The sequence below is a fragment of the Hemiscyllium ocellatum genome, chromosome 37 (assembly GCF_020745735.1).
Source record: "Hemiscyllium ocellatum isolate sHemOce1 chromosome 37, sHemOce1.pat.X.cur, whole genome shotgun sequence".
In the NCBI taxonomy this organism is placed as follows: domain Eukaryota; kingdom Metazoa; phylum Chordata; class Chondrichthyes; order Orectolobiformes; family Hemiscylliidae; genus Hemiscyllium; species Hemiscyllium ocellatum.
Window position 1 is genome coordinate 45520704 of NC_083437.1, and position 25377 is coordinate 45546080.

Below are 25377 nucleotides of genomic sequence, written 5' to 3' on the forward strand. Positions count from 1 at the left end.
AGACCTCTGCAGCAAAGTCATTCAGTATCTTAAAGACAGAGGTTCTTGATTAATTAGAGGGTGAAGGGTTATGGGGAGAAGGCAGGAGAATGGAGTTGAGAAACTTATCAGCCATGATTGAATGGTGGAGCAGACTCAATGGCCAAATGGCCTAATTCTGCTCCTATCCTTTATGGTCTAAGTCAGGTTACCTACATATTAATCAGAACAACACTTAGTGGAAACAGACCTTTAGAATCCATATGCCAAGGTAATATTAATGAGTATTTTGAAAGGCATGCATTTATCAAGACAGATGGAAAGGATTTATTTCTACAAATTCAATCAATTTAACAGCTCTGAGATAATTAGAAAAACAAAAATCTACTGGAAGTCAATATGGATTTTCAGATGGTATTTAATAAGCTGCCTCAAGAGATTTGTTAAGAGTATTGCTGGCCTATCTTACACAGAAAATGTAGCAACAGATAGTTAATTGACTAATGCAAGGTTGTCAGTCAGGCTTTCAGTGTGGCTGCCTTCCAGTACTGGGAGTTACATACATTGACACTCAGGGCCTTGTTGTTTGCAGAAAGAACAAATCGGTACATTCACTGCACCCACGGTTTCATTTTGCACGGCAAGGCCTTGACCAATTAAGAGTCAATTTGTCAGGTTTAAAATTTAGACAAAGCTTGACAGCTAACTGTTAGTCGTCATTAACTGGTGCATTCTTTGTGGCAATGTATCTACCAACCAGAGTCCATTTGCAAACCAACCATCACTTTCCTATCTTACAGTATAAATTCCTTTTACATTGCTGCTTCGAGAATTTCTCTGATGTTTAAGAAAATATTTTTGTAAGAACATACAATACTCAAGTTTCATAATACCAAATACCTAAGCTGTTCGCAATTCTATTCTACACCAGTTCAATTAAGTTAAACTCTCTCGTTACTGAAGAAACACGCTTTGCTGTCACCATATTTGGCCTCATGAAAATTTTTTTTTTTACGTTTGACAACTTCTATCAGTGTATTTGTTAATTTATGTTTAGTTGGTTTGGGCCAGTTCCCTTCTTATTGCTGCCAGTGTCTGTACTTAACCAGAAATCAAAAATTTTAAATGCATTAGCTGTAAATCAATGAATTTCAATGTTCACTATTCGTAGAGCATTTTGGTTCCAAAATGTGCACAAAAAGAACTCCATGAAATGGTTAATACTGGGAATTATCAATCACTCACTAAATAACATACAATTGAAAGTTTTATTTCAGATCTAATGGTATAGATCATTCATACCGCTCAAAACAAATTGCAATTGTCTGAAAAGCGAATATGAACTGAAAATATAATATAAAACAAAATCACAACTGCAATAATATTCCTTACATTCTGTTCTAGGTAAGTGGGAAATTTACAATTTGGTTAACAATATAGACTGCTTCTCAAAAACAAAAATAAACGATTTGATGTTTTGGCTGTTAAAAAGACAAGTGAATTCAGATTTCACTTACAAACACAATGGATGAAAGTATTTCCAAAAACAAATAAAAAATGCACTGGGCAACTCAGACTCTACTTGTTCACCAGGGCAAACTTTGGTTTCAAGTTGAGGTTTAAAACAAGAACTCTACTAAAATGATGTTTTATTTTTAAGAGAGAAATGGTTTTGGAGTAGCTCATTCACAGCACAGGAATTTCCTATTCACCTTGGTCTCAGGATGAAATAAATTAAGTTGTCAAAATCCCAGATTGTGCTTGTTAATTATTTAAACCAAAGACCCCTGGCCTCTCTGAACATCACTACAATAGTGTGCAGGGCATTAACAGGTCTCTTTCCACTTCTAAACAAATAGCGAAGAACTGCTTCTTCTCTTTTCTCAGTAAACTCTACATTTCTCCACATTGTGCAATCACCACAGGAAGTTTCGGCTTGTTGCTGGGTCCAGCAGGAACATTCTGTGGGCAGAAGTTTTATAATGACTAATAACAAACAATAAAGCTTTCTGAAAGACTATGCTGCTTTATTCTCATAATCACAATTTAATTAACTTGTCCAACTTTCAAACAGCTGATTAAGAGGAGCCAAAACAAAGTTCAACATCCTGATGAAGATAAACAAAAAAAACACACTTACGCTGATTTCTCTCCACATCCTGCCAAACCTGCTGAGTTTTTCCTTCTAATGAGGCAAACAGTTTGAGAGGATGGGGGGGGGGGGGGGGGGGGGGGGGGTGGGGGGTGGGGGAAGAAGATTCATGACACTGGGCCAGGATTGATGGAAGTGTTGACTGTGAAACAAGGACTGATGGGCACAGGGAATGATCTAGTAATGAAGGTTATATTGTTCAGTTGTGGGTCTATGGCAGTTTAAGGATGGCAGGGGAGGGACTGGGCGGTTGGTTATGACTGGCTGAAATCCTGACTTCTCAAAGTCTCTTCACCATAAACAAGGCGCAAATCTGGAGTGTGATGAGATTCTCTTTATTTTCCTGGCTGGGAGTAACTACAATATTGAAGAAGTTCTGCACCATCCAAAACAATGTACTCCTGTTTAATGCTATTTTATCCACAAGTTAAGCATTTATTCTGCCTAAACATGTTTCAATGGTACAACCTGCCATAGCCTCTTCAAAAGCACCAGAGTTCACTGTCTCCCACCACCCTGAAGAGCAACAGCAACAGGGGTATTGCAACATTTTCACCTCCAAGGCATGAAACTTTGACTTAAAGGTTATCACTGCCACTTTATTGTTGCTGGGTCAAAATCCTGCAACTCACCACCGGCCAGGCAGGATCACATCCGTCACCACCAGCCAGACGGGAAGTAAATGGAAGTTCCAAGAATTAAGTCTTTCTTTGGAAATTCTGTAAAGTGATGGGTGAAGAAAAAATAAAAATCTAACTAAGCTGTTGTCACTATTTTGCAGTGTGGTTCAGTGATGAAAACACTGACCAAATGGGAACAATAATTCAACAGTGTCTCTCACTGGAGGGTCAATGCATAGACACAGCTCCTGTGCATTGTTTCAGCACTACATTGTTTTCATTTACCATTTTCAATTTTGTTCTCTTCAATTGCAAATGAATTACTTGCCCAATGCATCGTAAGATGGGGTAAAGCAGAAGCTGGTAGAGCTGCTTGGTTATGTGCAAGAGTAGGAATTAAACATTGAAGATGGTGTAGTCTGAGCTGCTGCCTGAAGTAAACAGTGTTCCTTTGGAGGCTGCAGTGAGAATAAAAGTAGATAGGCATGCTACAGAGACGGTAGAGCAGCTGGTATGAGTCAACAGGACATTGGAAGCTGGTTGTAAGTTCCCAAGCTCCAGGCACTTAATGTGTGTGCAAGCAACTCTGAATCCTGTGTGTTGGTGAAGATGGAACATTGGTGTAAACATCCAATCCAGGAACAATAACGGTGATACAGATTATTGACAGTAATACCAGTCGTATGGCAAGTTAAATTAGCCATACTTTCAACTAGTTAGGTTAGTTAGCATCAATCATGATCTTAGTTTTACAATCAAACTGTGTAAACTTGCAAGGGTGTACAAGATGCAACAAGGACAGACTGTGGGGAAGGGAGGGAGAAGGACAGAACAGAAAATTGGCATGAAGCTTCCAGGTAGCTTCACATGCCTGCTTGCAATTGGTCACATGAAGGATTCCATGAATCACCTAGCTGCTATTGGACGAAGACTAAAGATAGGAAGATAATTCAGAGTGAGAGTAGAGGGAAGGACAACATTATTTAAGAAAGCCATACAAAGCAGCTTCTTTAAAAAGAGTTGGATGAGTATCTGGCTAAAAGATTCTATTGCAGAAAATGATGCTGACAATAACTGTGGAACATTTTCACCCAACCCTGCCTAACTCAAAAGTGCGTGCGGAATGCAGTTGGTCAAAGATATGAAAGCAGAAAATGCTGGAAAAACTCAGCAGATCTGATTGTATCTGTGGAGAAACAGTCAACATATTGAGTGTGATCTATCAACAGAATTTTGTTCAGATTTCCAGTAAATGGAGTGTTTTGTTTTGGTTGCAATATTATATCAAGATCCCAATGGAGTATTTTTTAAACTCAATCACTTGCAGGCTCAAGGAGGCATCTGAAGGGTTGTTCAGAGTTCTGCTCTCTCAAAGTTTTACCTGCCTCTGGGAAGAATATGTGGTGAAAAACTTACAAATGCAATTGCACATTGATTTTCAAGAGAAATCTATGATTAATTTGAATGAACTTTTTTGGTCCATCTTTTATATTCCAATTATTAGGCTGCAGTTTATTTATCTGAGTCAAGGAAGAATGATCGTTTTACCACACCGCCCCCTACCCTGGTCCTCACTGGAAAAAATCCAAGGAATGTTTTTGCTGAAATGTGTACACATTAGATGCAAATGAAAAATATTTAGCAGAGTGCACTAATCACTGTTTATACAGCAAATGTTTAACTTTGCGACAGTACTTGCTTTGCAGCAATAATTACCAAAACAGATAACTGCTTACCTCAATTTTCCTCATTATAAGTAATCCATCAATTATTCTACCTGGATAAAATTAAGATTTTTAAAAAAGGTATTAATTCCTTCAAGAAGCTAAATAAATAAAGTTACTTTCCAAGGAAGTGGCAAATGAAAGATAAGTGTAGATGACTAAGTGGCTATGTTTCTGTACCCTTTCTATGCTGACAGGGAAGGCATGCCACGTACAAACGCTTTGCACTGCAAGCATTCAGTGACTGGAAGCCCCTACCCACAGGGAGAACAGGAAAAAATGCAAAAACCACTCCATTCAGAACATTTAGAGTACCATTGATAGCCCTAGAAGCAGGTCACATCAACACTCCTGTTGAGTGTTAAAATACACAAATAACACTAGAGCTTCTTCTTAGATATGGAATCTCAATTTTCTGTAGGAAATTCTGGAAACATGCTCATTTCCACAACTAAGAATCATCAAATCTGCAATGAACACAAACTATTGTCTGCCTTGGAGGAGAAAGTGAGGTCTGCAGATACTGGAGTAATCAGAGCTGGAAATGTGTTGCTGGAAAAGCGCAGCAGGTCAGGCAGCAGCCAAGGAACAGGAAATTCGACGTTTCAGATGCTGCCTGACCTGCTGCGTTTTTCCAGCAACACATTTTCAGCTCTATTGTCTGCGTTCTCAACATTATGAAGACTGCTGCAGTTTTGAAAGTTGAATTCCAAAATTGTTGGCATGCAATTTGCAAGACGTTACAGTCATCAATAATTTTAAAATGAAAGCTATTTATAACTGCAGCCTGGTAACACAAAAAGTGCCACTTTTGGCCTCAGCTTCCCCAAATTGACAAGTGGGAAATTGGTCAGGATTCCTGCTCGTAATCACTTTCCAGTGTAAGGAGCCTGGATGATGGCAGAGTTAGGAGGAGAAAATGAGGACTGCAGATGCTGGAGATCAGTGTTGAGAGTGTGGTGCTGGAAAAGCACAGCAGGTCAGGCTGCCTGAGCTTCTCTAGTACCATATTCTCGACGTTGATAACAAAGTCATGATTATGACAGTGCCACATGTCACCTGATATCATTTGCATGAAAGGGAACGAGTAACTACTCTGAGGAGGCATTGGACAATATTGGAACAGAGGTTTCACCTGCCAGTTACACTCCAGGTTACCTGGTACTCCCACACTCGACCACAGATTGGTTAACTTTAGTAACAAAGGGAGTTTAGTCATCTGGTTTCATCAGTAAAATCTGGATTGAAGATTTGGAAATTTGTCCTTCCTATACTTAATGTAAGATTGACTTTTGTACTGACTGTATAGAATAGACATATTCCCAGAACAACTGCTCCTACTGAAACCTTTCAGACAGAACTGCTTCCTTACCAAAAACAACATGCTTTCCATCAAGCCAATCACATTTAGAACATGTGATGAAGAACTGACAACCATTTGTATTTGGGCCACTGTTTGCCTGTTAGAGACACACAAAAAAAGGTCCTGGTTAGTAAAGCACAGAAATTTCATAGCAGCTTTTGGAGTTTCCCTCTGTCAGGTTCAAGTTCCACTGCAAGGTTTGGGCAGATCTTCTGCACTTTTGGAACTGCAGTTTTTCAGATATTCATCTTAGGGCCCACCTGCCTGGTCAGATGGATATGTAGACCCAATGGCATTATTTTCAAAAAGAATATGGGCGAAAGCCCCATTGGTCTGGGCAGCATTTATGTTTTAATAACAGCTTAGCTAGAATTGATCCCATTGCTGTTTGTGCAATCCCAATGTATGTCCTACATCATGTTAACAATTACACTTCAAGAACACTCCACTAGCTTTAAATTGTTTTGAACATCTTGTGATCATGAAAACGGTTACCTCAATGCAAGTCTCTTTTTCTTCTCTTAACAAATACATATTTTTCATTCGTATCAATGTTATATAAACAATTTGAATCTCCCTTACCATGGATAAGAGACCAGGGGCATTGTGCTTCAGTTTGAAGTTTTCATCTGCAAATGGTCCTCTGTAAATACTACACACACCAGTCCCATCGCCCTGTGTACAAGAGATTCACTACATTATCACAAGCATTCAGTAGATTACACAGAAAATTTATAATTTTAAAGTTAAGATCACATACCAAGCACTGGACTATCACACTTTTATATGTCAAGAATGCTGATTAATAAAGGGGGACAGTATAGGCTGCAACAATGTCCCACAGCTTTGGCGAGTACAAATGTTTTATAAAAATGGAGAATAGTTGTGCTGATACAATGGTCACAAGTACTATGTTTAAACAAACAGAGAATGCTGGAGAAACTGGAAGGTCTGGCAGCAAAAGTAAAGACAAACAGTTTATGGTTGGTGAGACTGCACCTGGAATACTGTGTTCAGTACTGGTTACAAACTTACAGAAGGATATCGATGTGTTGGAAGCAGCTCAGCAAAGACTAGACCTGAATCCGTTGGAGTTTGAGTCAGAAGTGACTTAATTGAAACATAAAAGGTCCTGAGGGGACTTGACTGGGTGGACATTGAAAGGATGCCTTCTCTGGTGGGGGAATTTAGAACTAGCATTTATTGTTTTAAAATACGGACTCACCCATTTCAAACAGGAAACATGATTTCTCCAAAACGATTGGCAGTCTTTGGAATTCCTTTCTTCAAAAGGCATTGAATGCAGAGTATTTAAATATTTTTAAGGCAGAGATGGTAAATAGTTGATTACCAAGGGGATGAAAAATGATCAGTGGATATGCAGAATAAAGAATTGAGCATAAAATCTGACCAACCATGATCCTATTAAACAAAGGGACAAGTGGTTTACGTGTTTCTTGTTTGTAATCTGGTATGACTCTTCTTTAGAAGAAGTGGTGGAGTAAAGTCATTGGACTTGAAACACTAACTGTTTCTCTGTCTCCACAGATGGTGTCAAACCTGCTGAGTTTCTCCAATATTCTTTCTTTAAACAGATTTCCAGCATCGTGAGCAATTTGCTTTAGCTCCATGCTTATTGGCATCTGGCTTTTATTCGTCTTACAATTACACAGCTGTATTTGAGAGGCATGGGCAATTCCATTCATGTTGTTACACAATGCACACTTCTGCATTTACTGTCCAGTATCGATAATAGGGTCTGCCTTACAAACCTTTCCTGTCTTCTCTATACGTGCTTGTAAAAGTTAAGCCTCATTCTAAAAGGGATCTCTTGTGTTTTGCACCATTGTAACTCAGAAACATGACCACTTTCAGCTTATCTCCTTGGATGACTTCTACAGCAAGCTTTCAGGTGCCAACTAATTCTCACCTGATATTCAAACCTTTAACTTGGTTTACTCGATATAAGCCAGGCAGCAGTATGGTTATGGAGCTGGAAAGAGCACAGCAGGTCAAGCAGCATCAGAGGAGCAAGAGAGTCGACATTACAGTGACTCTGGCTTTCCAGCATCTGCAGCTCTCACTATCCCCAAGCAGTATATAGAGGAACCTCGATTATCCAAACAACACACGCAGGGAGTATTTTGTTTGGATAATCGAATGCCAGATAACAGTTTGACCAAGCATTGGGACCTTTCTGATAATCTGAAATTCAGATAATCAAGTGCAGGCTAATTGATGTTCTTCTGTAGTTATTATTAATTAGAAGATTGGATCCCCTGCTCAATTTCCCAGTGCCACTATATGCTATTCAGTGTTTCTGTGGGTGATCACACACCCATTGTCTGTTGATTACTGAGTCCCTTGGACGAGTGGTTGAGGGTAATATTTAAATCCAACTGATTATGTCAATCCAGCTTTCCCCATTATTGCAAGTCGAATTTTTGCTGATTCTGCTCCCTGATCCATTTACACCACAATCACTCTCACCTTGGAATTCTTGAACACTAATGTAGGATGAAAGTTCCATCCCACTGCTTCAACAATCGCCCCCAGCATCACTCCATTCAGTTCCAACTGCCATAGAACTCCGACAAATCTCATTCTCCTTCATCCTGTATACTGCACTCACTGTCAGGTTAACCAAGGTCTGGATTGATGTCGCTGAAAATGTGTTGCTGGAAAAGCGCAGCAGGTCAGGCAGCATCCAAGGAAGAGGAAATTCAACATTTCGGGCATAAGCCCTTCATCAGGAATGGCTTATGCCCGAAACGTCGAATTTCCTCTTCCTTGGATGCTGCCTGACCTGCTGCGCTTTTCCAGCAACACATTTTCAGCTCCGATCTCCAACATCTGCAGACCTCACTTTCTCCTCTGGATTGATGTCACAGCATTGAGAGATAGCAGTGGCTCCTGCTGGTCACCAAGATCAGCTAGCTGTTGGCAGCTGTGTGAGACAGCTCAAGCTCAGTTCCAAGTCTTTAGGTTTCTAATCACATAACATCCCACTTCTGATACCTCTACCTGGTCAAACAGCTTCATTTCCCATTACTGTTAGTTACACAAGATAATGGTCATAAAAGGGTTAATGTTCATGTTATATCTACTCCGTTCACTCTACTGATGTTATACACAGGCTGTGGGTAGAGACAGAATTCTACTTGAGCTTTCACAGGGAATAGATAGATCTGTAAGAGCCTTCTAAAGGCTTTTATAATTTTGCTTGACCAAATGTAATTGTACTTAGACTCAGATGTGCAGCACAGAAACATATCCTTCAATCCAACTCGTCCATGCTGACCAGATATCTTAAGTTAATCTAGTCCCATTTGACAGCACTTGGCCCATATCCCAGGATTATAAGAGATAAGATATATAATCATCTAGCAAGCAACGATTTGATTTCAGATAGTCAACATGGTTTCATCAAGGGCAGGTCGTGTCTCGCAAACCCCACTGAGTTTTGTTGAGAAGGTGACCAAGCATGTAGATGAGGATAGGGTAGTTGACATGGTGTACATGGCCTTTGATAAGGTTCCACATGGTAGGCTGTTAGAGAAAATGCAGAGGCATGGAATTGAAGATGATTTAGCAGTTTGGATTAGAAACTGGCTTTCTGAAAGAAGGCAGCGAGTGGTGGTTGATGGAAAATATTCAGCCTGGGGTCAGTTTACTAGTGGTGTGCCACAAGGATCTGTTTTGGGACCACTGTTGTTTGTCATTTTTATAAATGACTTAGACGCAAGCACTGGTAGATGGGTCAATAAATTTGCAGATGACAATAAAGTCGGTGGATTAGTGGACAGTTTGGAAGAATGCTTCAGGTTGCAGGGGGTCTTGGATAAACTGCTGAATTGGACTGAGAGGTGGCAAATGGAGCTAAATGTGAGGTGACGCACTTTGGGAAGAATAACAGGAAGGCAGAGTACTGGGTCAATGGAAAGATTCTTGGTAGCGTGGATGTGCAGAGGGATCTTTGGGTTTATGTACATAGATCCCTGAAAGTTGCCACCCACGTGGATAGTGCTGTTAAGAAGGCATACGGTGTGTTAGGTTTCATTCATAGAGGGATTGAGTGTTGGAGCTGCAATGTCATGCTACAACTGTACAAAATGCTAGTGCAGCCACACTTGGAATATTATGTACAGTTCTGGTCCCCATATTTTGGGAAGGATGTGGAAGCATTGGAAAAGGTGAAGAGGAAATTTACCAGGATGTTGCCTGGTCGAGTGGGAAGGTCTTATGAAGAAAGGCTGAGAAACTTGGGTCTGTTCTCATTGGAAAGAAGAAGGCTAAGAGGGGATTTGATAGAGACATACAAGATGATCAGAGGATTAGATAGGGTAGACAGTGAGAGTCTTTTTCCTAGGATGATGACATCAGTGTGTATGAGGGGGCATAACTACAAATTGAGGGGTGATAGATTTAGGACAGATGTCAGATGCAGGTTCTTTACACAGAGAGTGGTAAGGGTGTGGAATGCCATACCTGCTAATGTAGTCAACTCAGCCACATTAGGGAGATTTAAACAATCCTTAGATAAGCACATGGATGATGATGGGATAGTGTAGGGGGACAAGCTGAGAATAGTTCACAGGTTAGCGCAATATCGAGGGCCGAAGGATCTATTCTGCGCTGTATTGTTCTATATTCCAAACCCTTTCTATTCATATACTCATCCACAGTTTTGTTTTAAATGCTGTAATTGTACCAGCCTCCACCACTTGCTCTGGTAACCTATTCCATACACACTGCATGAACAAGTTTCCCCTTAAGTCCCTTTAAATGTTTCCCTCTCCTAAACCTATGCCCTCTAGTTCTGGATTAAACTCCATCCGCCACCCTTCGGCCCACCTGATCAAGATCCCATTGTACTTTGAGGTAACCTTCCACGCTGTCCATTACACCCCTAAATTTGGTGTCATCTGCAAATTTACTAACTGTACCTATACTAACTATACCAAATTTACTAACTATAGCTATGTTCATTGTTACGTTGCAGTAAACCTTCCTGTTGAAAAACAGTACTCCTTCTGCAAATACCCGAGGGTGCTATATCCTCTGCCACTGATCATTAGACAGACCCAAGACAAAAGGAAACTACGTGGCAATGAACGATCTCAAACAACCCTTGCCTAGTCCCAGACACTGGTTGAGGTGGCAAATACACAAGGTGCCAGCAGTACTTGTCTGGGAAAACAGCACAGTTACTGTCACAAAATGTCATTCAATAACTTACTTACATTTACAAAGTCTCCCCCTTGTATCATGAAGTCCTTGATTATCCTGAAAAAAGAAATACTCTTTTGCAGCAAATGAATGGAAGTTACAATTAATGCACAGAAATGAGCACTGCAATAATTGAATGTTTTGAACACAGATGAAAAACTGCAACTATCAAACGGTCAAATAAAAACAAAATGTTGGAAATATTCAAATCAGCCATCAGCAACTATACAGGGCACAGATCAGTTTGCATAAACTAAGGACTCAAATTTTTAAAAATTACAAATGAGCAGCATTTACAAATAAACTGAACACAATAAAGGAAAAGAAAGAAAACAGACAGATAAGAAAGGAAATAAATTTCTTCCTGACATCCCTTTGCCACTCCACTTTCCTTACTGCTTTTAAGTCCTTCGTATGATAAAGCTGTCATAGTTGTGGGCGTGTTCACTGAGCTGGGGAGTTGATTTGCAGATGTTTTGTCCCGAGTGACATCTTCAGTGCTTTGGAGCCTGCTGTGAAGTGCTGCTGTACTGTCTCTTCTGGAATTTATTTGGTTCCTTTCCTGCTGCATCCGGTTGCTGGTTTCAGTTTTTTTGTTGTCGTAGTTGGTCTATGGGTCAAGGTCTGTGTGCATGTTGATGGAGTCCGTGGATGAGTGCTTCTAGATATTCTCTGGCTGTTCTCTGTTTAGCCTGTCCTATGAACATACGTGATGTCCCAGTCGAATTCATGGTCCCAGTCATCTGTGTGTGTGGCTACTAGGGACAGCTGGTTGTGGTGTTTAGTGGGTTGTTGGTGTTCATGGATGTGGATTGCTAGCTGTCTGCCTGTTTGTTTGTTCTATGTAGTGTTTTGTACAGTCTTTACATGGAATCTTGTTAATTATATTGGTCTTGCACATGATGGGTACAGGGTCTTTTGTCCTGGTGAGTCATTGTCTGAGTGTGCTATTGGTTTATGGGCTTTCATGAATCCCAGTGGTTGGAGAAGTCTGGCTATCTGTTCAGAGATTTTTTTTATCTAAGGTAGCGTGGCTAGTGAGTTAAGCATTGCCATGTCCTCGACGCGTTGTATGCCTGTTCGGCATCTGCAGATAAAGTTGTGGGGATATCTGTTCTTGGTGAAGACTCTGCAGAGATGTTTTAATGCAGCTCTCGTGTGTTCAGGTGGTTGCTGTTGTCATGCAGGACCGGACTGGTGTGTGGCTTTTCTGTACACTTGTGTTGTATTCATTGTTCTGTGTTCTTTGTACCATCACATCCAGAAATGGGAGTTGATTGGTGGTTTCCTTTTCTCTCGTAAATCTAATCCCTGTGAGCATGGTATCGATAATCTGGTGTGTTCTCAATCTATGTTCTCTTAATGATAACAAAAGTGTTGTCCACATCTCCGATACAAGGTTTGGGCTGGATTTGTGGGAGGGCTATTTGTTCCAGTCTTTGCATCACTGCTACTGTTATGAGCCCAGAGATGGGCGAGTCCATCAGTGTTCCACTGATCTGTTGTTGAATGTGATATTTGTCGTCAAGCAAAGGTATAGAAGTTTGAGTACGCAATCCTGGCTGATAGGTTCCCCATCATTTTCTGTTCTGCCTGTCCGGGAGATTGGCTATTGTTTCTCTGGCTCACAGGGACCAGGCTTACGAAAGAGGAAACCAACAATCATCTCCCATTCCTAGATGTAACGGTAGAAAGAACAGAATGTTGTATGCACCACAAAGTGTACAGGAAAGCCACTTACACACCAGTCAGCTTCTGCACTACAACAGGAACCACCTGAACACAAGAGAAGCTGCATTAGGATCCTGCCCAAAAGAGCTACTGCAGCACTCCTGACCTACAAGGTGAAGAACACCTCTACAGAGTACTTAGCGAGAACGGATATCTCCGCAACTTCACCCGCAGATGCCCAACAGCATATAACGCGGCAAGGTCATGCCACTACCTAAATCATTAGCAACACTACCTTACATAAAAATATCTTGGAACTGATAACCAGACTTGTCTAACCATTGGGATTCATGAAAGCCCATAAACCAATAGCCACGCTCAGACAATGACTCACCAGGACAAAAGACCCTGTACCCATCATGTGCAAGACAAATGCAATTTACAAGATTCAATGCAAAGACTGCACAAACCACCATGTAGGACAAACAGGCAGACAGCTAGCTATCCACATCCATGACCCACTAAACACCATAACCAGCTGTCCCTAGCAGCCATACACCCGTGACAGGGACCCCAAACTCTACGAGGACAACACAACAATCATAGGACAGACTAAACAGAGGACAGCCAGAGAATTTCTAGAAGCATGGCACTCACCCATAGACTCTACCAACAAACACGTAGACCTGGACCCAATATACCGACCACTCCAACGAACATCTGGAACCAGCAACCGGAAGCAGCAGGAACAAAACCAAATAAATTCCAGAAGAGACAGTACAGCAGCACTTCACAGGAGGCGCCAAGTCACTGATGATGTCACAGACAGGGGACAAAATGTCTGTAAATCAACTCCCCAGCTCAGCAAACACACCTACAACTACAACAGCCAGCACCCAAGCAATAAATCTTAACGCAAATCTTGTATAATAAAACTCTTTGGACATGCATCATTTTAGTTTTTGAATACATTTTTGAAAGGCCTCGAGGTGTTAAAGAATGATAAAAATGCAAGTAAGTTTTGCAAAGAAAAACCCAGAAAAATGTGGTGAAATGTTTATTACAATGTTAACACAAGATTATATGAAAAACAAATTATATTGTAACAGAAGGAATCAGAATAGTCAAGGTTGTTGGATGTGGCTAATGTATATTGACAATGGAGAGTGTAGGAGCTGGCAAAGTGAAACACCATTTTAATAGCCCCACCATTTTCCATTTCAGACTTACCACAACTCCACCACCACAACTGTTCATACACGCATTCATCAATTATCTAGTCAGAGTTGCACAGCACAGAAACAGACCTTTCAGTCCACTCATTCATGCTGACCTGGTATCATAAATTAATCTAGGCCCATTTGCCAGTATTTGGCCCATAGCCCTCTAAACTCTTCCTATTCATATACCCATCCTTTTTCATGTTGTAATTGTACCAGTCTCCACTACCTCCTCTGGCAGCTCATTCCGTATACACACCACCCTCTGCATGAAAAAGTAGCCCCTTAGGTTCATTTTGAATCTTTCCCCTCTAATCTCAAGTCTATGTTCTCTAGTTATGGAGTCCTCTACCCTGGGAAAAAGATCTTAGTTATTCACCTTATGCATGGCCCTCATGATTTTATAAACCTCTAGGGGAAACAGCCTCAGCCTATTCAGCCTCTCCTATAGCTCACACCCTCCAACCCCAGCAGCACCCTTGTAAATCTTTTCTGCACCCTTTCAAGTTCAACAACATCTTTTCTACAGTAGGGGGACCATTAATAGAACACAGTACTCCAAAAGTGGCCTAACCAATGTCCTGTAATGCTGCAACCCTTACACTCAATGTACTGACGACCAATAAAGGCAAGCGTAGCAAACACCTTCTTCACCCTGTCTACCTGCGACTCCACTTTCAAGGAACTTGGAATCTGTACCCAAAAGGTCTATTTATTCGGCAACACTACCAAAGAGCTACCATTAAGTATCTGACTTGCCTTACCCCAAAATGCAACATCTGACATTTATCAATATCAAAACATTGAATATATTCAAGAAGCGACTAGATATAGCACTTGGGGCAAATGAGATCAAAAGGTTATGGGAAGAAAGTAGGAATAGGCTTTTGAATTGGACAATCAGCCATGAACATGATGAATGGTGGAGCAGGCTGGAAGGGCCAAATGGCCTGTCTCCTCCTCCCCCCTATCTTCTAGGTTTCTATCTAAATTAAATTTCATCTGCCATATCTCAGCCCATTGGCTTACCTGATCAAGATTCTGTTCTACTCCGAGAAAATCTTCATTACTAGCCACTACACCACCAACTTTGGTGTCATCTGAAAACTCACGAACCATTCTCTCTATACTCGCATAGAAATCATTTACAGAAGAACCTTATGATCCAAACAAGATGGGCGGGCACTATTGTTTGGATAATTGATTATTCGGTTAAGTGATTCAATGGCTTTCCTCTCAGGCTTGGAGTTTTTTTTAATATAAAGTCCACTCCCTGTTCAGGATACTAGGCAGCAGCACACCACTCGCAAAGACCCCACCCCCCAACCCTGTCTAATACCACCTGTGTGCCCACATCTGACCCCATCTCCCAGCCCACCCTCACTCATGCCCAATACTGCCCTGCACCAGCCTCCTAACTCCACCCAACACCTCCCTGTCCCCAGTCCTAACCCTCCTACCCCATCTGCCATCACCCCCTCCTCCTGCCCTCCCCACCAAATCCGTCCAAACCCCCCCCCCACACACCACCCCCTACCCCCCATGACTTCCTGCATCTCACCTGTTTCGTCCTGTTAGAATGAGTTTTCTCTGCAAGATCCCCCTCAATCCTCTAAACACGAGATAATATAACCCTAAACTACACAATCTCTCCTCATACACCATCCCAGGAGCCAATTTGGTAAACCTTCACTGCACTCCCCCTTTAGCAAATATCCTCAGATATTCCAAGTTTGGATTCATTAAAGCCCTATATAATTGCAGCCAGACAACCCTGCACTCGAATTTTCTTGCTATGAAAATAACATACATTCGGCTTCTTTCCTGCCCTTTGCTCCTGAACATTTATTTTCAGAGACTGTTACAGAAGGATGCCCACGTCTCATTGAGCATTCTCACCTCTCAATTTACAGCCATTTAAGTGTGTATCCAAAGTGGATAACCTCACTTTTGTCCATATTTAATTCATCTGCCGTGCGTTTGCCCACTCCCTCAGCCTGTTCAAATCACACTGCAACATCTCTGCATCCTCCACACAGCTCATCCTTCCACCTAACTTTGTGTCATCTGCAAATGTTGAGATATTACATTTAATTTCCCGAGCTAAATCAACAACATACATTGTCAACAGCTGATCCATTTATTCCTTTTTGTCTGTCTATTAACCAATTTTCTGTCCGTCTCAGTACATTATCCCTAATCCCATGCACTTTAATTTTGCACATTAAACTCTGATGTGGGACACTGTAAAAATCCTTCTAAAAGTCAAAATAAACCACATGTACTGCCTCCTCCTGATCAACTCTACTAGTTACATCCTTGAAGAAGAATTCACGTAGGTTTGCGAAGCATGATTTCCCTTTTGTAAATTCATGCTGTAGCTGTATCTTTGCAGGTCATTCGATTTCCTTTCTAGTGTATTTTCACCATCTTCTGCTGCTTTCTAAATAACATTCATTTACAATTTTGATCTGATTCTTAATGTGTCACACCTGAAACAAGGACCTGGGGCTTGTGGTGGCACTGACAATAAAATGATCAGTTTTCACCATTGGTACTCCTCTGTAGCTGACAGCAACCTTTGGAATCCACGTAAGCAGAAACTGAGAAACTGTTGTCAGTAATTCTATTTGGAGAAAACAGTGTTCCAAGTATCCTCTAATTGCAATCAATTGAAATCAACTGACCATTTTGTCAAAACGTTTCACCTCACACTTATCAGGACAATTCACAAGAATAAAAATTCAATGGGAGTACCAACGTTTATACTGAGTGAGAGGACATTGCCGACCAGTAGCCAAGTGGGTTCTGGTTAGTTGAGGTGTTACATTGGAAAGTGCTCACGTAAATGCTGATTAAGATTTTAAGATATAAGATCAGAATTACATCACACAATATCAAATCCTTCAAAAGTTTTGAAGACTTTGACAAAGTCACTTGAGTTTGTTTTCAAGATGAAAGAAATACCTTCTCAGTCTCTGCATGTTTTCTATTACTGAAAGGATGGAGACACAAACTTCCAGTGATTTGCAATGGAAACAAAGCAGACATGAAGAAAAACATATCCTGCAGTGAGTGGTTATGGTATGATGCATTAGAGGCAGACACAATTGAGGCAAGAGGGAACTGAATTGTTAGCTGAAGAGGAAGAATGTGCAAGGTTAAAGGAAAAAGGTGGGAACTGCCACTAGAAGAATGCTGCTTAGGAGAGCTAGTGCTGACATGATGGGCTGAATGGCTTGTTCCTGTGCCGTAACAATTTGGTGATAGATGTAACTTCACAGCTCTTGTAAAATTTGTACACTTTCCATTGCCTCTGTAGCCATTTAAAAATATACCAACCAGAACCTCATTCAATACTCCAAATTTGGTTGAACTACTGTTTGATACAATAGGATAACAAGCCAGATTCTAGTGTTGGATTTCAGGTGAACTGGAGGCTTCATCTACTTGACCAACGTTTAAGTCACAGCCCGGTTTAAGGTATCCAGTGTCCTATGGAGCGGAGAAACAGAAGCAAAATACTGCTCATATGGAAATCAGATAAGAACAAAATTGGTGGAAAATTTCAGCAGGTTTGGCAGCATCTATGAAGAAACACAGTTAACACAGTACTGTGTGCAGTTTTGGTCTCCTTATCGCAGGATATAATCCCTAAATAAGAGGGATGCCATTTAGGTCAGAGGTTTAAAGAATTGTTTTTACTCCGTGTTGTAAACCTTTGGCAATCTTGACCACAAAGGTCTGTGGAAGCTCAGTCTTTGAAAATGTTTAAGGTAGGGATTGATAGATTTCTGATTACCATTGGTGTTCAGGGTTATGGGGATGGGAAGGTAAAAGGCATTGAGGAGTTTAAATCAGCCACGATCATATTGAATGGCAAAGTAGCTTCAAGAACAGGAACAAGAGCAGACCGTCCAGCCTATTAGTCTGATATGACTCTCCTTCAGTTCTGTTCTGTTTTCATTTCTTAGGAAGTCGTGATTGAGTAATATAAGTATGTCAAAACCCAAAGAGTTGTAAAACTTACGGCATACCTGTGAAATGTACTTCCTTTATAACCTATAGGGACACCATCCTTCCTGTTGAAAGAAAAATCTTCAGTTTATGCAGTTAATAAATTAATTCAAGGCAAACTGACATGAACCACTTATTTTGAAGAACGTAGTGGGTTTTTTTCCTAATTCAAAGCAGTGACAATCCAAAATCATTAGAGTCTGACCCAAGGCCACAGATCAAACAGCTGTTTCTATCCGTATGAGGTACAGAAGTAACATTATTTCAGAAACAGCCTCTAGTGGCTGATGCCTAATCTATTACATAACTGAGACAACAGTCTGAAATAAGGGAACAAACAACATCACAACCTGAAGGTCTGCAGAAGCATTTCCTATGCACACAGAACATTTCACCTCTCTTCTTTACCATGCAATGAATTTGATTTCATTTTCAGTCCATTGCATGAGTAGCATGTTCAAAATAACTGAGAGTTGGCAGTTTATATCGTGGTGAGAGAGCAGGCAAATTAGAGTGAGAAAAGCAGCCTCTGTTGCTTAAAAAAACAAGTTGCCCATTCAATAGGCCACATACCATGCTGTCATTCTTATCTAATAACCAATTTAGTCAGCAAACCCGTGCGTTCAACTCCACTATTTAAAGTTTGGTGATCTAAATCAGAATAACATGTTTATTATCCCCAGTACTGGAAAATGATGGGAAAAACAAATCAGTCAGGGTTGCTGCATATTATTGTTGAGAGGTTCACTTCATCAATTGATTTGAGACATGGGCTTCATTTCAATGGCCCCCACTGTGGGAAAGAAAGCGCTCACCAACCATGTTTATTCATGATAATGGCTTCACTAGTCTGGGGAAGTCGACAGTGCAGTGAGTATTAAAAGCCAGACATCAGGAAAGATAAATGCAAAAGTGTGTAGATAAAAACAAACAGCAACATGTTTAGTCTTCATTAGACACCAAAATGCCTGATTCAGCCTCTGATTTAAGTCACTGCTCACTCCTGATCTGGAGGAAAGGAAACTACAAGATTGGCTGGCTGAAAAGATAAGATAAATAATTATTTCTTGCACTGGTAACATTGGGAGTCCTTCGGTAAGCCAATAACATCAAACCAAGATCAAATATACTGACCTGAATTCTCCAGTGCAGAACTGCCTAAAATAGGAAAAATATAAAATCATAAATAATGCATGATTACCAAGAGTATTATTAAAAGAGACTGAAATAAATCTTGCAAATTAACAGCAGCTGTATACCTGACATTCTCTGCTACCCTTGGCACTACATCAGCAAATAGTTCAATCTTCATGCGTCCCACCTCCTGTTACAAATAAATAGGTTTAACTGTATAATTTAGTGTGTGTTTATAGCACAAATGCAATCAGTACTTAAAAGAAGTTTGAACAGAATAACAAGCAAAATGCAGAATTGTGAACAAATAAAAGTTGCAGCACTCCTGCTGCTGAACAAATGAGGTCAAGGATTGTTGATATGAATATGGTTTGTCATGAAGGTTGACAGCTCTGCAGCTGCAAGATTCAGCAGAAACTTTCCAAGAGACCATTTCTTGTTCATCATGGGATGTGGGCCTCACTGAAGAGGCAGCATTTATTACCCATCTCTGGGTAAGTCAATCTGTGGTCACATAGAACCAATGGAGTTTTCCAACAAGTGACAATGTTTCATGGTCACTCATTTAGATTCCTAACTCCAGATCTTTATCGGATTCAAATTCCACTATCTGTCACAGCAGGATTTGAAGGCAGGTCCCCAGAACATTACCAGGGTCTCTGGACTAATACTCTAGCAATAATACCACCAGGCCATCATCAGTTTGCCCACTAGCCATTGATTCTGGTCTTGTTCGGCTCCTTGGTGCTACCCTTAGTCAAATGTGGCCTTGATATCAAAAGCTGTCACTCTCACCTTCAGGTAGAAGTCAAGATTAAATTAATCATGATCTTTGTAAATGGCAGCAAAGGGACTGGTTTTCAAAACCATATTTCTTTTGGTATGTTTTTCAGCCTAGTTGTCACTTGTGTTATCAACTTATTTTTTACAACTTTATAAGTTTACTTTTAAAATTTGTCCCTTTTGTCCTCCAAAGGTCTGGCTTTCTTCATGCTATCTGTTGCCCTTTTGGGAATATACTTCAATTATAGCTGAAATAAGAGGCAGCTAATTACATTCAAAACCTTTTTTTAAGGTATTTTAGGTGTTGGAGGTGATTTCCTCAAATTCCAGGAGCAACGATTCTTGTTTTATATGCTGTTGCATTATTTTGGAACTGTGTAAAAAAAAAGTCAAAACAACAGCAGTTTGAAAAGAGAGAGCGAGAGAGCGAGAGATGTTGTTTTAAGTGTGTCCAGAGAAAGGTCGCAGTCGTGGGTACAGTGAATTCTTTCTTGATTATGTGTTTTTGGAGAGAAGTCTCTTGATTCAACTTTAAATATAAGCCATAGCTATTAATGTAACCTGGGGCAGTGTTTGTAGAGGAATAAGACGGTGTTATTTTCTGGATCTGTAGATTGTGAAAAATGGCCTTTGCAGTGATATGTGCTTCTTGTCAGATGTGGAAGATTAAAGAGAGTTTAAGGGTTACTGCGGATTATATCTGCCATAAATGCTGTTGGATGCGAATCTTCTCAGATCGAGTGGATTGGTTGGAGAGACAGATAGAAGCGATGAGGAATTTGCAACAGCAACAGAATGTGATGGTGGCAGTTATAGGCAGGGGGGATGTCTCAGATACAGTCACATAGATGGATTAACTCCAGGAAGGGTGAGAGAGGTAGGCAGCGAGAGCAGGAGTCTTTTGTGGATATACCCATTTCAAACAGGTATGTTATTTTGGAAAATGTAGGGGGGTGATGGATTCTCAGGGAAATGTAGCAAGAACAGCCAAGTTTCTGGTATTGAGACTGGCTCTAATGCAATGACAGGTACGTCGGCTTCCAAGAGATTGATTATGTTAGGGGATTCTGTAGTCAGAGGCACAGACAGACGTTTCTGTGGCCAGCAGAGAAAAAGCAGAATGGTGTGTTGTTTCCCTGGTGCCATGATCAAGGATGTCTCAGAGAGGGTGCAGAATGTTCTCACGGGGGAGAGGGGCCAGCAGGAGGTCATTGTCCACATTGGAACCAACGACATTGGAAGGGAAAAGGTTGAGACTCTGAAGGGAGATTACAAAGAGTTAGGTAGACATTTGAAAAGGAGGTCCTCAAGGGTAGTAACATCTGGATTACACCTAGTGCTACGAGCTAGTGAGGGCAGGAATAGGAGGATAGAGCAGATGAATGCATGGCTCAGGAGCTGGTGTATGGGAGATGGATTCACTTTTGTGAATCATTGGAATCTCTTTTGGGGTAGAAGTGACCTGTACAAGAAGGATGGATTGCACCTAAATTGGAAGGGGACTAATATACTGGCAGGGAAATTTGCTTGAACTGCTTGGGAGGATTTAAACTAGTAAGGTGGGGTAGGACCCAGGGAGATAGTGAGGAAAGAGATCAATCTGAGATGGGTACAGCTGAGAACAGAAGTGAGTCAAACAGTCAGGACAGGCAGGGACAAGGTAGGACTAATTATTAAAGTGTATTTATTTCAATGCAAGGGGCCGAACAGGGAAGGCAGATGAACTCAGTGCATGGTTAGGAGCATGGGACTGGGATATCATAGCAATTACGGAAACATGGCTCAGGAATGGGCAGGACTGGCAGCTTAATGTTTCAGGGTACAAATGCTACAGGAAGGATAGAAAGGGAGGCAAAAGAGGAGGGAGAGTAGCATTTTTGATAAGGGATAGCATTACAGCTGTGCTGAGGGAGGATATTCCCAGAAATACATCCAGGGAAGTTATTTGGGTGGAACTGAGGAATAAGAAAGGGATTATCACCTCATTGTGATTGTATTACAGAGCTCCTAATAGTCAGTGGGGGACTGAGAAACAAACTTGTAAGGAGATCTCAACTTCTGTAAGAATAATAGGGTAGTTATGGTAGGGGATTTTAACTTTCCAAATATCGACTGGGACTGCCATAGTGTTAAAGGTTTAGATGGAGAGGAATTTATTAAGTGCGTACAAGACAATTTTCTGATTCAGTATGTGTATGTACCGACTAGAGAAGGTGCAAAACTTGATCTCTTTGGAAACAAGGCAGGACAGGTGACTGATGTGTCAGTGGGGGAGCACTTTGGGGCCAGCGACCATAATTCTATTTGTTTTAAAATTCTGATGGAAAAGGATAGACCAGATCTAAAAGCTGAAGTCCTAAATTGGAGAAAGGCCAGTTTTGAAGGGTATTAGGCAAGAACTTTCAAAAGGTGATTGGGGGCAGATGTGCACAGGTAAATGGATGGCTGGAAAATGGGATACTATCAGAAATGAGATAACAAGAATCCAGAGAAAGTATAATCCTGTCAGGGTGAAAGGGAAAGTTGGTAGGTATAGGGAATGCTGGATGACTAAAGAAGTTGAGGGTTTGGTTAAGAAAAAGAAGGAAACATATGTCAGGTACAGACAGGATAGATCGAGTGAATCCTGAGAAGAGTATAAAGGAAGCAGGAGTATAATTAAGAGGGAAGTCAGGAGGGCAAAACGGGGACATGAGATAGCTTTGGCAAATAGAATTAAGGAGAATCCAAAAGGGTAACTAGGGAGAGAATAGGCCCCTCAAAGATCAGCAAGGCAACCTTTGTGTGGAGCCACAGAAAATGGGGGCAGATACTAAATGAATATTTTGCATCAGTATTTCCTGTGGAAAAGGATATGGAAGATATAGACTGTAGGGAAATAGATGGTGACATCTTGCAAAATGTCCAGATTACAGAGGAGGAAGTGCTGATGTCTTGAAACACAAAGGTGGATAAATCCCCAGGACCTGATCAGGTGTACCTGAGAACTCTGTGGGAAGCTAGAGAAGTGATTGCTGGGCCTCTTGCTGAGATATTTATATCATCGATGTCACAGGTGAGGTGCCAGATGACTGGAGGTTGACAAACGTGGTGCCACATTTTAAGAAGGGCGATAAAGACAAGCCAGGGAATGACAGACCGGTGAGCCTGACCTCGGTGGTGGGCAAGTTGTTGGAGAGAACCCTGAGGGACAGGATGTATTTGGAAAGGCAAGGACTGATTCAGGATAGTCAACATGGCTTTGTGTTTGGGAAATCATGTCTCACAAACTTGATCGAGTTTTTTGAAGTAACAAAGAAGATTGATGAGGACAGAGCAGTAGATGTGATCTGTATGGACGTCAGTAACGTGTTCGACAAGGTTCCCCATGGGAGACTGATTAGCAAGGTTTGATCTCATGGAATAAAGGGAGAACAAGCCATTTGGATACAGAACTGGCTCAAAAAGGTAGAAGACAGAGGGTGGTGGTGGAGGGTTGTTTTTCAGACTGGAGGCCTGTGACCAGTGGAGTGCCACAAGGATCGGTGCTAGGCCCTCTACTTTTTGTCATTTACATAAATGATTTGGATGTGAGCATAAGAGGTACAGTTAGTAAATTTGCAAGAGACACCAAAATTGGAGGTGTAGTGAACAGCGAAGAGGGTTACCTCAGATTACAACAGGATCTGGACCAGATGGGCCAATGGGCTGAGAAGTGGCAGATGGAGTTTAATGTAAGGTGCTGCAGTTTGGGAAAGCAAATCTTAGTAGGATTTATACAGTTAATGGTAAGGTCCTAGGGAGTGTTGCTGAACAAAGAGACCATGGAGTGCAGGTTCATAGCTCCTTGAAAGTGGAGTCGCAGGTAGATAGGATAGTGAAGAAGGTATTGAGTACAGGAGTTGAGTGGTCATGTTGTGGCTGTACAGGACATTGGTTAGGCCACTGTTGGAATATTGGGTGCAATTCCAGCCTCCTTCCTATTGGAAGGATATTGTGAAACTTGAAATGGTTCAGAAAAGATTTACAAGGATGTTGCCAGGGTTGGAGGATCTGAGCTACAGGGAGAGGCTGAACAGGCTGGTGTGGTTTTCCCTGGAGTGTCAGATGCTGAGGGGTGACCTTATAGAGGTTTACAAAATTATGAGGGGCATGGATAGGATAAATAGACAAAGTCTTTTCCCTGGGGTGGGGGAGTCCAGAACTAGAGGGTATAGGTTTAGGGTGAGAGGGGAAAGATAAAAAGAGACCTAAGGGGCAGCTTTTCACGCAGAGGGTGGTACGTGTATGGAATGAGCTGCCAGAGGATGTGGTGGAGGCTGGTACAATTACAACATTTAAGAGGCATTTGGATGGGTATATGAATAGGAAGGGTTTGGAGGGATATGGGCTGGGTGCTGGCAGGTGGGACTAGATTGGGTTGGGATATCTGGGTCAGCATGGACGGGTTGGACCGAAGGGTCTGTTTCCATGCTGCACATCTCTATGTCTCCCCCTAAACCTGTGCTCTCTAGCTCCGGAATCCCCGACCCCAGCGCCAATCCGGGCGGCCTTCTCTGTTTAAATTTCTGAAACCCCTCGCGATTTAACAAAAGGCCATTTTTCCTGAAAAATCAAACGGCACAGAATTACAGCAGATCCGCCCAGTCCCGGGCTCGCTCCCCCCGGCCTCGGGCCTGGGGCCTGGGGCCTGGGGCCTGGTCCCCGCTCCACCTGCCGCAGGCCGCAGGCCCCGCTTACCCAGCCTCCCACTCGCCGCTTACCTGGCCGCCGATAGTGATATCAAAGAAGACGACAGGGTTGTTAGGGTTGGACTGGACCCCCGCCATTGCCTCACTGAGAGCGGCAGCGCACACCAGCCCCACACCCGGAGACTAACCGCACAGCGCCCGAGGCCCCGCCCCCGACCCAACAATCCCAGCGACCGAGGCCCCGCCTCCGACCCACCTCCCCCTGGCTCGAGGCCCCGCCCCCGACCCAACTATCCCCGCGCCCGAGGCCCCGCCTCCGACCCACCTCCCCCTGGCTCGAGGCCCCGCCCCCGTCCCAACTATCCCCGCGCCCGAGGCCCCGCCTCCGACCCAACGATCCCCGCGCCCGAGGCCCCGCCTCCGACCCAACTACCCCCGTGCCCGAGGCCCCGCCCCCGACCCAACTATCCCCACGACCGAGGCCCCGCCTCCGACCCAACTATCCCCGCGCCCGAGGCCCCGCCTCCGACCCAACTACCCCCGTGCCCGAGGCCCCGCCCCCGACCCAACTATCCCCACGACCGAGGCCCCGCCCTCGACCCAACTATCCCCGCGCCCGAGGCCCCGCCTCCGACCCAACTATCCCCGCGCCCGAGGCCCCGCCCCCGACCCAACTACCCCCGAGACCCCGCCCTCGACCCAACTATCCCCGCGCCCGAGGCCCCGCCCCCGACCCAACTTCTCCTGGCTCGAGGCCCCGCCCTCGTTCCAACTACCCCCGTGCCCGAGGCCCCGCCCCCGTCACCGCTACCGCC

General features: G+C 42.5%; 1 protein-coding gene across 2 annotated transcripts; it reads right to left on the reverse strand.

Moving 5' to 3' along the window:
* Positions 1-1228: 1228 nt before the first annotated feature.
* Positions 1229-24783, reverse strand: ppih (peptidylprolyl isomerase H (cyclophilin H)). 2 transcript variants are annotated; one of them, XM_060852243.1, is made up of 9 exons: positions 24635-24783; positions 19235-19299; positions 19110-19133; positions 17996-18040; positions 11082-11124; positions 6421-6513; positions 5848-5935; positions 4488-4528; positions 1779-1941 (listed from the first exon to the last, which is right to left on the reverse strand). In XM_060852243.1, exons 1-9 carry the CDS (start codon positions 24698-24700, stop codon positions 1873-1875), a joined length of 534 nt encoding a protein of 177 aa, XP_060708226.1. In that variant the 5' UTR covers positions 24701-24783; the 3' UTR covers positions 1779-1872. The 2 variants fall into 2 exon arrangements, with proteins under 2 accessions (XP_060708224.1, XP_060708226.1); XM_060852241.1 differs by lacking the exon at positions 4488-4528 and having other exon boundaries at positions 1229-1941.
* Positions 24784-25377: the final 594 nt, after the last annotated feature.